The sequence below is a fragment of the Hoplias malabaricus genome, chromosome 5 (assembly GCF_029633855.1).
Source record: "Hoplias malabaricus isolate fHopMal1 chromosome 5, fHopMal1.hap1, whole genome shotgun sequence".
Classification (NCBI taxonomy): domain Eukaryota; kingdom Metazoa; phylum Chordata; class Actinopteri; order Characiformes; family Erythrinidae; genus Hoplias; species Hoplias malabaricus.
Window position 1 is genome coordinate 3389615 of NC_089804.1, and position 16530 is coordinate 3406144.

Genomic DNA, 16530 nt, shown 5'->3' on the forward strand with positions numbered 1-16530 from the left:
GGACATTGATAGGGATGTGTCCCAGCCCAGTTCTATGCCCTTGTGTGTGTTTTAGGAGGGATTTGTAAAGACAGGAATCATGATCTCTGTTGATATGAAGTTCCATCCTGTTCCTCGGGGACGAGTTGGTGGCTGATTTCCAACAAACCCTAACAGCAATGTTGTTCCAGCGTTTAGTGTAAACTCTCTGAGCAGAGCAGAGGCTGTCTCTGTGGTGAAGAGAGGAACACACTCCTGATTAACACCCCTCAGTTCAGAGGAACCCTTGGATGAGTGGGTGTCCGCATACTTTTGGACACGTTGTGTGTGAGTGCAGCTGTGACACAGAACCCAAGCAGAACTGAGTTGATTTTTTTTCTGGATGGGAAACAGCTCAGATCCCATTCACAACACACACACACACACATGCTGAATCAGCCAGTCTATATATGATCAGAAACAGAAACACAAAGCAAACCCAGACTGGTGGCAGAAACCTGTGTGTGTGTGTGTGTATGTTTGATGACTTTTTTCTTTAAATAATTCTCCAACAATAAAATATTTTGTCCTTATATAATCTATCCATCCACCCACTGACCCATCCATCCATCCAGGTCTTTATCTAGAAAACACATACTATGTGCTGATCCTCATGCTCACTTCCCCCTCCCCTACCCCCTCTCAGTGTTGGTATGTGTTCTCTCTCTCTCTCTCTCTCTCTCTCTCTCTCTCTCTCTCTCTCTCTCTCTCTCTCTCTGTGTTGATGTGTGTGTGTTCCCTCTCTCCCTCTCAGAGCTAGTGTTTTCTCTCTGCCTCTGCACTGCTGCTGCTGCTGCAGGTATGTTCACTATTTATTCTCCAGTGAATCATATTCGTATTCTGAGGATTGTTTCTCCTGATGAAGGGAGAGGACTGTTTATTGTTGTTGATTTGAGGGTGAAATTAAAGTGGGTAGCATTTCCAGATGTCTGTCAAATTCAGAGCATGCATCAAAGAGCACAGAAACAAATGAAGTTTTTTAACCTCTGGCTTTTATTAGACACACAATTAGTCTATTATTATTGTAGTTGTTGTAAATTAATGAACAAAATCACACACACACACACACATATATATATATATATATATATATATATATATATATATATATATATATATATAGAGAGAGAGAGAGAGAGAGAGAGAGAGAGAGAGAGTTGTGAAAATGTGGAGTAGTTTCCAGAGGAGGAGAAGTTCCTAGTGCTTCTGGGGCTCTGAGAGGCCAGAACAGTTTATATTTATAATCATAGATGTTATTTGCATATATAATTGTAACATCTAAACTGAATGAACTTCAGCTAACAGTAATTAGGGCACTCTTTTATTAAATATTAATCAGTAGTGCCCCCTGCAGGCTGCTGATTCACAATGCTGAACTACACACTTCTTTAAAAAGCAACAGGTCGTTGTTGGATTCTAGTTTAGAATTTCAAAAATAATAATAATAATAATAATAATAATAACATTTTAAAATCTGAATCTGATTTGGCTAATGTCACAACTGAACATCCCAAAAAAAAACACAGCTTTCATACAATATTTGGGCAAAGTGGTTCTCAGCATTCTCTGATTAAAAACCCTCAGAGTCATTGACAGGAACACAGAGCGGCACAGATACATTCACAGTTTACCATTATATTTTAGGATTTAGCTCAGGCGTGCACAACTCCAGTCCTGGAGGGCCGGTTTTCAACAAAGTTAGATGATTGCTCTGCTCACACACACATGATTCAACTCATCTGTTGATTGCCAGGTTTAAGGGGTGTGTTTAAGTAGAGCAATCACCAAACTTTGCTGAATATCGGCCCTCCAGAACTGGAGTTGTGCACCCTTGATTTAGATGATTCACATTATAATATTTCCTTTTAGTAAAAAGTGATAAAGGAAGTTGTTGGCTTTTTAAAGGCACTGCTACAGTCCATACTGCTTTAATTATAGAAACAGGTAAATAACAATTCCCTTGTAAAAAAGATCTATGATCTCAGTGAAATTAACCTGGTTAAAATGAAGGTTTAAATTAATACATATATTACATACATACATATAAATACAATATATTACATATATAACATGAATGATACATAGTGTATATTATCACAGAAAAAAATATTCCCACACATTCTTCACTCTTGTGGTGTAGACATACTGTGACACGTTGCACCACTGTGCCGCGTCACTCACTCACATTGCTTGCAGTTAGCATGCCTCCAGACAAATTTTATTTTCTAATTACGATGACTCAAGACTGTGTTCTTGTTCACTAGGCTGAGGTGGAGTAATGGATCTTCTTCTGTCTCTCCTGAACTGGAAGGCTTTCGTGGCTGTTTTGATGCTGGCCACTAAGGAGTGCTTCACCAAGGAGGAAGAATTCACCTGGGTCAGTTTGAAGGTGCCTCTAGTTGTGGAAAAAGAGAAGGTGCACCTACAAAATGCTGCATTCAGAAGTCCAAGAGATTTGGGCTCAGTTTGTGGGATAGAGTGCCAGAGGAACCTTCCTGAACCAGGACCTGCTGAGCTGGAGGAGCTCCTGTCCTACGAGACGTTCTTTGAGAATGGAACACGCATATTTACCAAGGTAGCCCTAGAGGGCTTCCGAAATGTTGGGAACACCTCAGTACCTTCTCCTGCCTCATCTGCAGCTCTCAAACGAAAGCGGCGTCAGGTTTATGGTATGGACGGTCGCTTTGTGATCAGTGACAAGCACTTCACCACCAGATTTCCATTTTCTGCTTCAGTGAAGCTTTCCACTGGATGCTCTGGGATACTCATCTCTCCAAAACATGTGCTGACTGCCGCCCACTGTGTCCATGATGGGACAAATTATCTTAAAGGAAGCCGAAAGTTGAGAGTGGGCATGTTGAAGCTTCGTTCCAAACGAGGCAGAAGAAGAGGTGGCAGGCTGAGGCTTGAGGATGTGGCTGGAGACAGAGGAGAGAAAAGACAGAGAAAGAAAGACAAGAAGCAGAATAATAGGTTGAGAAGAAGCACAGTGATTGGCAAGTTGGTAGATGGGGAACTGAAGCAACCAGGGCTTCTCTGGACAAAGGTCAAGAAGATATATGTCCCCCAAGGCTGGATGAGTGAAACAGGCAAGGATTTGGTTCTGGACTACAACTATGCTTTACTGCAGCTGAAGCGAGCCATAGGATTAAAACACATGGACTTAGGAGTGTTGCCGCTAATGAAGCAGATCCCAGCTTCCAGGGTGCACTTCTCGGGTTTTGATGATGACTACCCAGGGAATGTTGTCTACCGTTTTTGCTCCATTTCCGAAGAGTCCAAAGATCTGATTTACCAACACTGCGATGCACAGGAAGGGTCAAGTGGAGCGGGAGTCTACATCAGGCTTGGGGAGCCCTCCAAGAGCGTGAACAGCAAGAGAAAGTGGAGGAGGAAAGTCATAGGTGTCTTCTCAGGGCACAAATTGGTGGACATGAATGGTATAGAGAAGGACTTCAATGTGGCGGTCAGAATCACGCCAGAAAAGTTTGCACAAATTTGCCACTGGATCCATGGTGACTCCAGCAATTGCAGGCTTACCTGAGTTCAAGACTAGACATAATTCTGCACCTGGTCTTCCATGGACTTTTTTTGTCCATCTAGGACCCCAGGGAAATGGGTTAAAATAGGGTTGACTCCAAGATTAGATTGTAATCACTGAATTTACCAGGACTACTTTACGTCCAGAAAAGCAGGTCAGTGATGAGCTGGCTTCAGACTCCTGAACAACTGTGGCTTATCACTGTAAGACCAAAACCTAATAGTTAACAAGGATATTTTACATAAGGATTTCTCCTGATCCATTCCCGAAGAGATTTTGTTACAACTGACTAATTGCATAATGCTAATGCAGTGCAGGTTTGCTTACTCTTAAAATATGACATCATATTTTCTAATGTGTATTGCACAATTTGCTGTAGTTCACATTTTATTTCAGCTTCATAGTCAAACAAAAGTTTAAAGTGATCCAATGTATCCTTATTTAATTATCCCTTATTAAGATGTGTTTTGGCAAATGTATGGCATCATCAAAATTGACCTGAAAAGTTTAAAATTGGAGAGTTTTTGGGAAACATTTTTGGGAGCTTTTCTTCTATCTTTTAGACTGGAAGATCAAAGTCTGGAAATGTGTTTCTTGTCATATAAAAGTGCTGTTCATATTTTGTGCTGATGTTGTTCATATTTATTGTGTTCTAATAAAGATTAAGCCTTTTTACCCATTTACTTAACTTAATAAAGTTATTCTACGGTTCCATGATTGTTCACTATGGCCCCACCCCCCAAAAATGCATATCCTTTTTTTTAAACAAGGGAATACCAAGGGTCCAAACCAAGCATTTCCTGCCAAGAGACCAATAACAAATTATAGTTAGCCACCATTCACTTAGCAACATATACCTTTTTGATGTGGCAGCAAACGTACACAAATAGCCAATAGCTTCTAAGTGGAAGTGAGTTTAAATCAAATCAAATCAAATTTATTTATATAGCGCTTTTCACAACTGATGTTGTCACAAAGCAGCTTCACAGAATTCCAGTAAGACAAAGATTTGACATGAAATGTAAAGACAAATGAAAACCCTCAAGTGAGCAAGCCAGGGGCGACAGTGGCAAGGAAAAACTCCCCCAGCTGAGGAAGAAACCTTGGGAGGAACCAAGGCTCACAAGGGGTGACCCATCCTCCTCTGGTCAATCTACTGGTGATGATAGTTAGTAGTCCATGAGAACTTAGTGTAGGGACAGCTTCAAGGCACTTGGTGGTTGCTGGAGCGTGGGCAGCTGGTCTGAAGCGTGGAGGAGGGTCTCGACAGTCATCCATCAGTGTCCAGACAGACAGGTGGGCAGTCGTTTACTCGGAAAGATGTAAAGGGATGGAATTAGTTTTGAACTGTTTTGTGTTTGTAAAGTAGAAAATATGAAAATTTCCAGAGTGTGGCTAATGACTCCGGCAGATCTGACTATGACAGCTTTAACTAAAAGGAGAGAACCAGGAGGACACACAGACACGGGAGCATCCTGAAACACTGGCATCCCTCCGCTCCACCGTCAACAAACCTGAGTGATCGCGAGAAGCGGCGGGACGACAGCACCAGCGTCTCAGTTTACTATAATTCCCTGTGTCCATGGACCCCCCGGATCTGCCGCCTTTATCTATGGGGGAGCATTAGCTACCAAATGATAAACTAAACAAATGAGTTTTTAGCCTACATTTGAAGATTGCGACTGTGTCTGAGTCCCGAACATTTTCTGGAAGATCATTCCAGAGTTGGGGGGCTTTATAAGAAAAGGCTCTTCCCCCAGCTGAGGCCTTCTGAATTCTGGGAACAATTAAAAATCCAGTATTCTGTGATCTGAGTGAACGTGGAGGTTCATAATAGGAAATTGTATCTTGAAGATATTCAGGAGCAAGCCCATGTAGAGCTTTATATGTTAATAACAAAATTTTGTAGTCAATGCGGAATTTAACAGGCAGCCAATGAAGTGATGATAAAACTGGGCTGATATGTTCAAATTTTCTAGTTTTAGTGAGGACCCTAGCTGCAGCATTTTGAACTAGTTGAAGTTTTCTTAAATTGCTGCTGGTGCATCCTGACAGTAGTGCGTTACAGTAGTCAAGCCTTGAAGTAATAAAGGCATGTACTAATGTTTCTGCGTCCTGGAGGGATAAGGCATTTCTAATCTTAGCAATATTGCGAAGATGTAAAAAAGCTGTCCTAGTGATACTACCTATGTGTTGATCAAATGATAAATCCGGGTCAATTATGACACCAAGATTTTTTGCTGCTGAACCAGGTTTAACTGGAAAGTTAGCTAGATTTAAAATTAAATCTGATAATTTATTTCTTGCCACTTTTGGACCCAAAAGCAGGACCTCTGTTTTGTTGCTGTTTAGAAGGAGGAAGTTACGCAACATCCAGCCTTTCACGTCTTTTACACAGTCCTCTATTTTCTTTAATCTGTGTTTGTCATCGGGCTTGGCTGAAATATACAATTGTGTGTCGTCTGCGTAACAGTGAAAGTTAATGTCATGGTTTCTTATAACTGTGCCTAGCGGTAACATGTATAATGTAAATAATAATGGTCCTAAAATAGAGCCTTGTGGAATTCCAAATCTTACTTTAGAATAATTTGAATTTAGATTGTTTACTTTTACGAATTGATAACGTTCCGTTAAGTAAGATTTGAACCATAATAGGGCTGTCCCTGTGATTCCAACCATGTTTTCTAACCTTTCTATGAGAATATTGTGGTCTATTGTATCGAAGGCTGCGCTTAGGTCAAGAAGCACCAACAGGGATACGTGGCATTGATCAGAGGCAAGAAGAAGATCATTTGTTATCTTGACTAGAGCTGTCTCTGTACTATGATGTTGCCTGAATCCAGATTGGAATTTTTCATATATATGATTCTTATGTAGATATGAACTAAGTTGTTGGGCCACAGCTCTTTCTAAGATCTTAGACAGAAATGGCAAATTAGAAATAGGCCTGTAATTAGACAGTGTACTAGCATCAAGATTTGGTTTCTTGATCATAGGTTTAATAACTGCTAGTTTAAAAGCTTTGGGTACATGGCCCAGACTAAGCGATGAGTTTACTATAGTTAAAAGAGGATCAGTAATAGCTGGTAGTACTTCTTTGAGCAACTTTGTGGGAATTGCATCAAGTGTGCAGTTTACTGTTTTGGATCCTGTTCAGACAGTTGGTAAGTGGGAGCATCAGAGTTTCATAAGGTCATTGTTTCAGAGCCTAGTCATGGCTTCTTCTGTGGCACACATGAAATGCTGTTTTTTGACAATGATGGTCTGGTGAACTCCCACCTGCATGTTGTCTCTGGGCTTGCCATTCACATAATCCAAACTGACCCACAGCAGGGGGATCGGGATTAAAGGGGAGCTATGTTTTCTGGAGTAATTCCATTCAGTGCCTCTAGAACGAGTTGGAGTGGTACTAGTAATCAAATTTCAGTACCTGATCTCAGTGATGCTTTCATGATAACAATACCATCTGAAATTCACAGCAAATATTCCAGCATCTAGAAAAGCAGATATTTTTTAAATGAAAATGTGAGTCTTATGTTTACAGTGTTTTCGGCTTCTGATCTGTTTTTAATAAACTTTTCACTCTTTGTGATGTTTGTCTTTGTGAAAATTTGCATCAAACACCAACCACCTGCTGTCCCCTGGTGTTGCTTTATCCAACTACCTGCAACTACCTGAGTGCCCTGAGGTCCACAGGCTTTGGTAGGGGATTTGTTTGTAAGAAATACCTCATTCCTGTCGCTGATGTACACAGAAACTCCTTGCTCTTTCAATATGGTAAGATATAATAAGCTGGTTGGTTTTGTATATATATTTATTTCATTTTGAACATTTTAGTCCTCCACAGATGTGTCATTTCTGTGCATGTGTTTGATCTGTAACGGCTGGAAATTCCTAGACATTAGAGTCAGAAACATTCTGAAGAAAGGAATACATGAAGAGTAATATAATGAACATATGAATTGCATTTATCATTCCTCTAATTAAACACAGGGGTAAGCTCCGACAGCTTACCGACAGTTTGGCTCCTCTCTGTATAAGCTCTAACACTCACTCAGAAACATACTCACTACATTTTCATCACCACAAATGGGGCCTGAAGAAAGAGCTTGTAATAATTATAATACAAATTAATCATGACCACTCAAGAATAAAACAAGATTAACAGGACACAGCATCTGAAAAGGAATCATTCACTGTGCATTTATAAACAGTAATCCTCCATTATAATCACATCATTATTATTATAGCATGTAATGAAGTAGTGTGACTGTGAGTTTGGGTTCAGTACTATATATTTCACATAGGTTTCTGAGTGAGTTCCAGTGAAATATTCAGTGTATAAGTCCACGAATGAAAAAAAATATAGACAGTATTTACAAGTTGGAAAGTTTAAAAATCCAAAGCTTCTCAGGGACTGGGCCATGAGGGTTCTATACTTCCTTCTCTCCTCTCTCTGTCTCACACAAACACAAACACACATACTATACGGGTGGTGTTTACATCAGTAAACTAATCTGCAACACACAGACGCACAGAGGAGTTGGAATAAACCCTAAGCCCAGTGTACAGGGGTTCAGTGAACGTGGAAGTGAATGTGTGTGTGTAAGTGTGTGTGTGTGAGGTGAGATGGTGTAGAAAGACAGAGTGCCAGATCCCCAGTCCAAATACACTCCGACTCTGTTAGAGTGAGAGGTGGGGGCCGGTATCTCAGTTCTCTTGTTGTTATGTCTGATACAGTATCTGTCATCAGCGCAGAACACACACCAGGAGAAAGTATTGAATCCAAATGCACATTCTGTACCATTTCCTTTCCTCTCAATTCTTCTGTATGCCACAGAGACTGCCACCTCCCCACTTCTCTCCACCTCCCAGTAACAGCGGCCCGGCAAACTCTCTGCACTCAGGACCTGAAGATAACAATCAAACCTCTCTGGAACATCTGGACATGGCTGAGTCTTCCCCACATTCTCCACTTTTGTGTTTCCCTCAGACACAGAGAGATCAGGGTGTGCTGTGTTTGCATCCAGAGTGAGATTACAGGCATCTGTACAACCCACACACACACACACACATGCAGGTATATATACACTTGTATACATAAATATGTACATTGAAGCACACAAACTCCCGTATATATATATATATATATATATATATATATATATATATATATATATATATATATATGTATGCATACTCACTAAATTAGTAGAGAAACATATATTTTGAGAGTACGTGCATATATTTGCGATTGTGTGCTTGTCTATCATACATTTCTTTAGTCTTTGTTTCATGCGGATCAGCCCTCCATGCTCCATCCTAAACAAACAAACAAACACACACACACACACACACACACACACACAACATGTAGCCATGTCAGTAATATTACAACAGAAATCAAATGATTTTTAACATTAACTGGTAAATTACTCTACATATATATTGCAATGTTGCATATTTAAACACTGAAGAATATATTCAAATGTATATTTTGTTAAAAAGTAAACACAGAGTAACATTGTAGGGCTCAGTACATTATGCTGGACTTGGTGCACACTGCCTCTTCATTACTCACTTCAAGTTCTTCAGTGCACAGTGTGGATCTTGCTGTAGAGCCAATAGCATCTTCATTCCGGACTCTTGTGGGTGATTGTAGGTAACATCTAGTTCCCCCAAGTGGATGGGGTTTGATTTCAGAGCTGAAGCCAGAGAGGAACAGCCATCCTCTGTCACCATACACCCAGATAATCTGCAACAATAAAGAGGGAAATTATGGCATGTCTGGCATTTAAATATTTAGTAGTTTAACGTAAGTATGAAGAAAACATTTGATATTTGCTTTTGGATGTTTAGAGAAAAATCCGCATATAATAAACCACAAAAACTGATGAAACCTGAGTGTCTCCAGTTTACAGTGTGAACTCTTTAGTCCAGCAGAGAGCTGCTCCATTCCTGAATCCTGCAGATCATTGTTACTCAGGTCCAGGTCTTTCAGTGAGCAGTTTACTGAATGGAGAGCTGAGCAGAGTATTTCACAAGCTTTGGAACCAAGATTACAGGTCACTAATCTGCAAATGAATACACACAGTACAAATTATTATTAAAACAATTTATGTAAAATAAAGTGACAAATTAACATAATTAATTTTATTACTGGTTCAAGTGTTATGAGTGTAATGATCTGATGACTGATCATTGAATGTGGGTTTGTGTCCCTTTCTCCTATCACACTTTCAAATTGGTTAACCCTTGAATTAACACTGATGTTCTGGACTCTGATTATAGAGTTTGGAGGTTTAAAATGGTGGGAAGATTTATAAAGGTTCACCTGAGTGTCTCCAGTTTACAATATGGACTCTTTAGTCCAGCAGAGAGCTGCTCCACCCCAGAATCCTGCAGGTCATTGTTACTGAGATCCAGCTCTTTTAGGAAAGTGTTTACTGATTGTAGAGCAGATTCAAGATATTCACAAGCTTTGTTGCCCAGGTTACAGGTAGATAATCTACAAAAAAACATAATAGATAAAACAACATAATAAAACAAGAATAAATGTGAAATCAAGAAAACTGGATTTACTTGCTGTGTTAATTGTGAAAAGTTTCTTGAAATACATATTAAAATGACTTTAATAATGATCTATTATTGTAAATTGGTTTGTTAAAATGTTTTGCTGTTTTTTCTTCAGAATTTCAACCCTTGATATAACAATAAGCCTCAGATGTAGCTTATTTATGTGTGTAATTTAATACATTATACCACTGATTTGTGTTATTTAAACTGATAAAGAATAAATAATCCATGAAATTCACCTAAGGATCTCTAGTTTACAGTGTGAACTCTTCAGTCCAGCAGAGAGCAGCTCCACTCCTGAATCCTGCAGGTCATTGTTACTGAGGTCCAGCTCTTTCAGGAAAGAGTTTACTGTTTGTAGAGCTGAGCAGAGACTTTCGCATGAATCCTTGGTGAGATCACAGCCAGTGAGTCTGATGAGAAGTAACACTATTCAAGTTCAGGTTGTTAAAAAGTATTTTAAGTTTAGAAAATATTTTATCATTTATAGTTGTGGGATTGTTTGTTAGAAGCCGCTAATTACTCTTAAGGAAGATTAGATATTTTCCAACTCTTCCAAATCTTATTTATTGTTTATGATATTGTTGCATTAAAAATAACTGAAAAGTTTGGAACATGACGTGTAAATCATATTTACACTTCATGTTCGTGTATGAACATCTGACAGCGCCTTTTATAAAAAACATGTTCGATGTATCTTTGGGCATTGTACAGGTACAAGAAAATAAAATGCAGTCTTTGCTACACAGACTTTCTAGTCATGATAAATGGTAAACTTAGCTGAGTTTGATTTTTGATTTGGACATGCAAACTGTACCTCAACGCATTTATGAGAAAGTTTTTACAAGCTCAACACTTACATTGCCAATCATAATAATAAATGTCTCACTGACTGGAAAATTCAGGCAGTAAATATCATCATTCACCAAATACACACTTTACAATGTGGATATTCTCAGTTAATACTCACAGAATTTTTGACCTAAACACAATAATCAACATATATCTCAGGAAACATTTTATATTTTAAAATAACAATTATAATAACAAAAACATGTTAGAACATGTTGTTTCCTTTATGTATTTGTGCACTATACAAATAAATCTGATTTTATTTGATTTGTTCATTGCCTCCTTGGGGATGGACATTGGTGTTATACACTAAAACTATTCCCTCAACAAATAAGTCCTTTGAAGACATGTAAAGAAGTTATCATTTAATTTTCTTTCTTTTTTTTGCAGAAATGCTCATATTTTCTTTCTCTAAAATGCCCACAAAAGGTGTGACACTGTGTTATTAGCAAAACACCAAAATTTAAAATCGCATAAAACACCTAAAGTTTGAGAAGCACTAGATTAGAACACTAGACATGCTGGTCATGACTGGAAACTTTTTACAGAGAGTGGGGTTTGTGGATAAATCATACGGGGACACCCTTAATATTTGTGTGGCAGATTCTTGAAATCCCTGCCTCGACATGCACAATATGCTGCTCTGATTAATCACTGGACACTACATTTACCCACCTCTGTAACAGAATTAAACTAGGAGGCTGTCTGGATCAGCACATCTGTCAAACGAGTTAAATGTGAAACTGTCTAATTGTTCCCTGCTTCTTTCTATCTATCTATCTATCTATCTATCTATCTATCTATCTATCTATTTCTCTCACCGAGTTTTTCTGCAGACAGTCACAGCAGGAATGAGTCTCCTACAACCCTCCTCTGATGTGTTGTATTTCCTCAGATCCAGTTCATCCAGCTCCTCCTCTGAGTTCAGAAGCATGTAAGCTAGTGCTGAACACTGTCCAGGAGTTAGTGGCACCTCTGAGCATTTCTCTGATTTTATATAGTCCTTGATCTCTCTGGAGAGAGACTGGTCATTCATTTCAGACAGACACAGGAACAGATTGATGGATCTCTCAGTTGAGATAGGTTTTTTATTTCTGCTGATTATTCCCTTGATGTACCCTGTGGTTTTCTGTAAATTGCTAATTTTTGTTTGAGAAAGAAGGCCTTGCAAGGGTCTCCGATTGGACTCCACAGAAATTCCCAGCAGGAAACGCAGGAAAAGGTCCAGATGTCCATTCTGACTCTTCAGCGTTTCAGACACAGCACCTTTCAGAAGATCATTGAGAAGAACTTTCTTAGACCTCCCTCTACATGTGGGATTAAAACACTGCAGTGGCTCCATGATATTGTCCTCGAAGCAGTGAAACACAAAGACAGCAGCCAGGAACTCCTGAAAACTCAGATGAACAAAGCAGTAGACCTTCCTTTGGTGGATCACACACTCCTCCCTAAAGATCTCAGTGAAGATCCCAGAATACACTGAGGCCTCAGTGACATCAATGCTGCACTCTCTCAAGTCCTCTTCATAGAACATCACATTTCCCTTCAGCAGCTGTGTGAAAGCCAGTTCGGCAAGTTTTAGAAGCTTGGTTCTGTTGGATTCCAGCAGATTCTTTGGGTCTCTCTCATCTATCTCCTCATACTTCTCATTCTTCATGTTTGTCTGAGTGAGCAGCAGGTTTGAGAATATTTCAGTCAGAGTTTTAGGGATTTCTGTGTCACTCTTTTGTATGACTTTCTGAAGAACAGTGGCTGAGATCCAGCAGAAGACAGGAATGTGGCACATGATGTGGAGGCTCCTCACTCTTTTAATGTGGGAGATGATCTTCTGGGCTTTGTCTTGGTCCCTGATTTTCCTCCTAAAATACTCCTCCCTCTGGGGCTCACTAAATCCGTGAACTTCTGTCACACGGTTAACGTACTGAGGAGGGATCTGATTGGCTGCTGCTGGTCTGGACGTTATCCATATTAGAGCAGATGGAATTAGATATCCTTTGATGAGGTTGACCGTCAACACACCCACTGATGATGTCATGGTGATATCAGAAACCTTCTCACACTCTTTAAATATCAATGGAAGCCTGCTTTCATCCAAACCATCAAATATAAACACAGCTCTGAGGTGGTCATATATCTCTGGGTCCAGGTCTCTGAGCTCAGGATGGAAGGCACACAGAAGTCCATGAAGACTGTACTGATCATCTTTAATCAAGTTCAGCTCCCGGAACGGAAACACAAACATGAAATCTACCTCTTGATTGGCTGTTCCTTCAGCCCAGTCCAGAATGAACTTCTGCACAGAGACAGTTTTTCCAATTCCAGCGATGCCTTTAGTCAGAACACTTCTGACCTTATGCACTTCTGGGCCTTCATCTTTGAGATCTTCAGTCATCACGCCTCTATCAGGAACTTTTAGAGGTTTAAAGATGTCTGTGCATTTGATTATTGTGTCTTGCTGGTGTCTCGTGGGTGTCTTCTCCATCTGCAACACCTCATGTTCTTTATTCACCCCTTCACTCTCCCCCTCTACAATATACAGCTCTGTGTAAACCCTGCTCAGGAGGATTCTGTTCTCTGGGGTTTTGATTCCCTCAAATAAGCTCTCATACTTGTTCTTCATGATGGTTTTGTGTCTTTCTGAAACTCTGTGAAGAACATCTTCTGCTGGTTGGTAAAAATAATGCTCCTTGGATATGTTGTGTGGATGAAGAACTGGACGTGTTCTAGATCTCTTTCTGCACTGAGGACAGACAAAGTCTGATGGAGCCATATTGTCCCAGAAGCTACTGATGCACTGCCTGCAGAAACTGTGTCCACAGGTGCTAGAGGCAGGATCAGTCAGAAGATGGAGACACAGTCCACAACTCCCCTGATCCTGGAGCTGATCATGCATCCCCCATCTATAGGAGACAAAGTGAAAAAGTGAGAATTGGATTCAGAGAGATGTAAATGAAAAATAATGTGTATGTGTGATCCTTTCTCACTTTGTTTCTTAAAGGTATACTGAAAGAAAATAACTCACTCTGGGACAGAAGGAACAGATCCACTGCTGAACACAGGAGGGTTCATAATGGACCGGCCACTCTTCATAGAGACATCGCTGGGCTCCTGCAAAGCTGATCTCTTTGTCTGCAGTCTGGACACACTACACAATATTTCTTACTGTTTCTTCTATATGTTCTTTATAAAGCAGGAAAAAATCTGCAAGTATGTTTGATCAAAAGTAACACGGAAGAACAGTAACTCACTCCAGGTCACAGGGAACAGATCCACTGCTAAATACAGGGGGGTTCATAATGGACCGGTCACTCTTCATAGAGACACCGCTGGGCCCTGCAAAAGCTGATCTCTTTGTCTGCAGTCTGGACACACCACATATCATATTTATTTTATTCTTTCTCTTATGTACATTTTTTATAAAGCAGCATAAAATCTATAAATATGTTTGATCAAAAGTAAAGAACAGAATCAGATCCCAGAATTGAGACAGTGTTATTTGTATCAAAGTAAATCACTCGTTCATTCATTCTCTAGTCTTCACAGAAGGACAGTAACTCACTCCAGGTCACAGGGAACAGATCCACTGCTAAATACAGGGGGATTCATAATGGACCGGTCACTCTTCATAGAGACACCACTGGGCTCTGGTGATGCTGGTCTCTGTTTCTGTAATCTGGACACGCCACAAACAAATGGTTTTCAGATTTTCACATTCAGCCCATCATTTATAGATAGATCTGTCACACGGGAAGCTCTGGTCTGCTTGCTCTAACACAGATCAAGACCACCAGACAACACTGAAACTCAGAAACCTGAAAGTTGGGAACCCCTGGTGTGGGAAATTCCAACCTGGAGAAATCAGGTGTATTTGCTATTATGTGAGGAAATGCCTCTCACTCTATGAACCCTAAATGTGCAATCTCAGAAAAGAGGGAATTGGGGCATGCTGCTTTCTACCAGACTGGAGTTTCTCCTTACCAGTGTACCATCTCCTACACTTCTGAGTTCCAGGAATACTTTGTATCTGAGTCTGTGGTAGTAGAAGTAGACCAGAGGTCCCCCTATAACCTCATGGCATCACTCACATAGAACCCAAAATTGTGATTGTATGTACTCACTTTGGGTCAGTGGTTCCTCCTCCACTGATAGAATTCTGAAGCTCCATTCTAGATTTTTTTTTTTTTGTGTACACACACTGCTGAACTCCACCCTGTCCAAAGTTCATGAACATGATCATAAAATGCACATCATGTGCTTTGGTTAAAGCTCTGTGTTTAAACACTGTTTAGGAAACACTGATACATCAGCACAACACTTTAAATCAACCTACATTGCCTCTTTATGAAGATTAAATGAAACAATTTACAATTCCTATCATGTTACAGAAGCAGCTAACTGAAGTTGGTCTGCTGTCAATGCTGGTCAGCATTGTTCCTCACTAAACAACACCAAAAAACTTTTCCTACTGATAACATGTACACACGGATTTACAAACACAACACATGTCACTGTTCCTGCATTCATTTCAGCCCTGCGGTTTCTCTCTGTGGGCTTCATTTACACTCCACTATTTTCTAATTCAGATTAAACATTTAACCCATTGCTATTTGTATTACACACTGCTTTAATTTTGATCTGACACACACAAATACAAGATTATACATTATTCTACACTTCAAGATTTGATATATATATGTCCTTATAAACTCACAGTTTCCAGTGGTTAGCGCTGCTGTTTATCTCTTCTCCTCTAATGGTGACAGCTTCATCTACTGAACTTTGTCACTCACAGATTGCACAGTGTGTATATGTGCAATTAGTTTACTGGAATTTATCACACACACACACACACACACACACACACACACACACACTCCCTCTGACACTCCCTGTGTGTGTGTGTATGTGTGTGTGTGTGTGTGTGTGTGCGCATGTTATTTGTGCTGATTGGTAAGCCTGAGGAGCTTTCACATTCTCTTTTTCTTCCTGCAGTATCAGTGAGGAATTCTGTGGCCTCAGCTCTTAAATCAAACTAGTACTACTTTTGAGAACTTAATCTGAACAATCTGAATTAGAATAAATCAGGAGTTAGGAGTGAAATTGCTCAGCTACAGTACGTGATTGATTTACACACTACGTATATGTTATCAATGTGATTTAAATTATGATAATTTGATCAGTTCTTTAATATACAAATTCTATTTCTATTTTTATTCTACAGCATCTAGATTAAAAATATCTGATCTGCTTACACAAACACACCAATGGCCTCTACAATACAAATAATAAATGAGTTTCAAAAAAGTTTACATGAGCTCAAAAGTACTTCTTTAATGATATGGGTTTTTTGATATTAACACATATAATCCATTATTATTTATTTTACACAGAAAGCCCGCCTAAGTTTTCCTTCAGTTTGTATCTTCACATCTAAAAACCCTGACCAAGTCCTGATTTTACTTTATTATACTGATAATCAGTTGTTTTTAATATTCGTGATCCAATATTTCTTTAATTAATTTAAATGTTGATCTAAACTATGC

At 39.5% G+C, this 16530-nt stretch overlaps 1 protein-coding gene and 1 pseudogene across 1 annotated transcript; one reads left to right on the forward strand and one right to left on the reverse strand.

Moving 5' to 3' along the window:
* Window positions 1-743: 743 nt before the first annotated feature.
* LOC136697400 (inactive serine protease 35) lies at window positions 744-4221 on the forward strand. The gene is made up of 2 exons (XM_066672462.1): window positions 744-817; window positions 2283-4221. The coding sequence occupies exon 2, from the start codon at window positions 2297-2299 to the stop codon at window positions 3560-3562; it is 1266 nt and encodes a 421-aa protein (XP_066528559.1). The 5' UTR covers window positions 744-817; window positions 2283-2296; the 3' UTR covers window positions 3563-4221.
* A 3850-nt stretch (window positions 4222-8071) lies between these two features.
* Window positions 8072-15152, reverse strand: LOC136696419 (NACHT, LRR and PYD domains-containing protein 3-like; annotated as a pseudogene).
* Between the last annotated feature and the right edge of the window lie 1378 nt (window positions 15153-16530).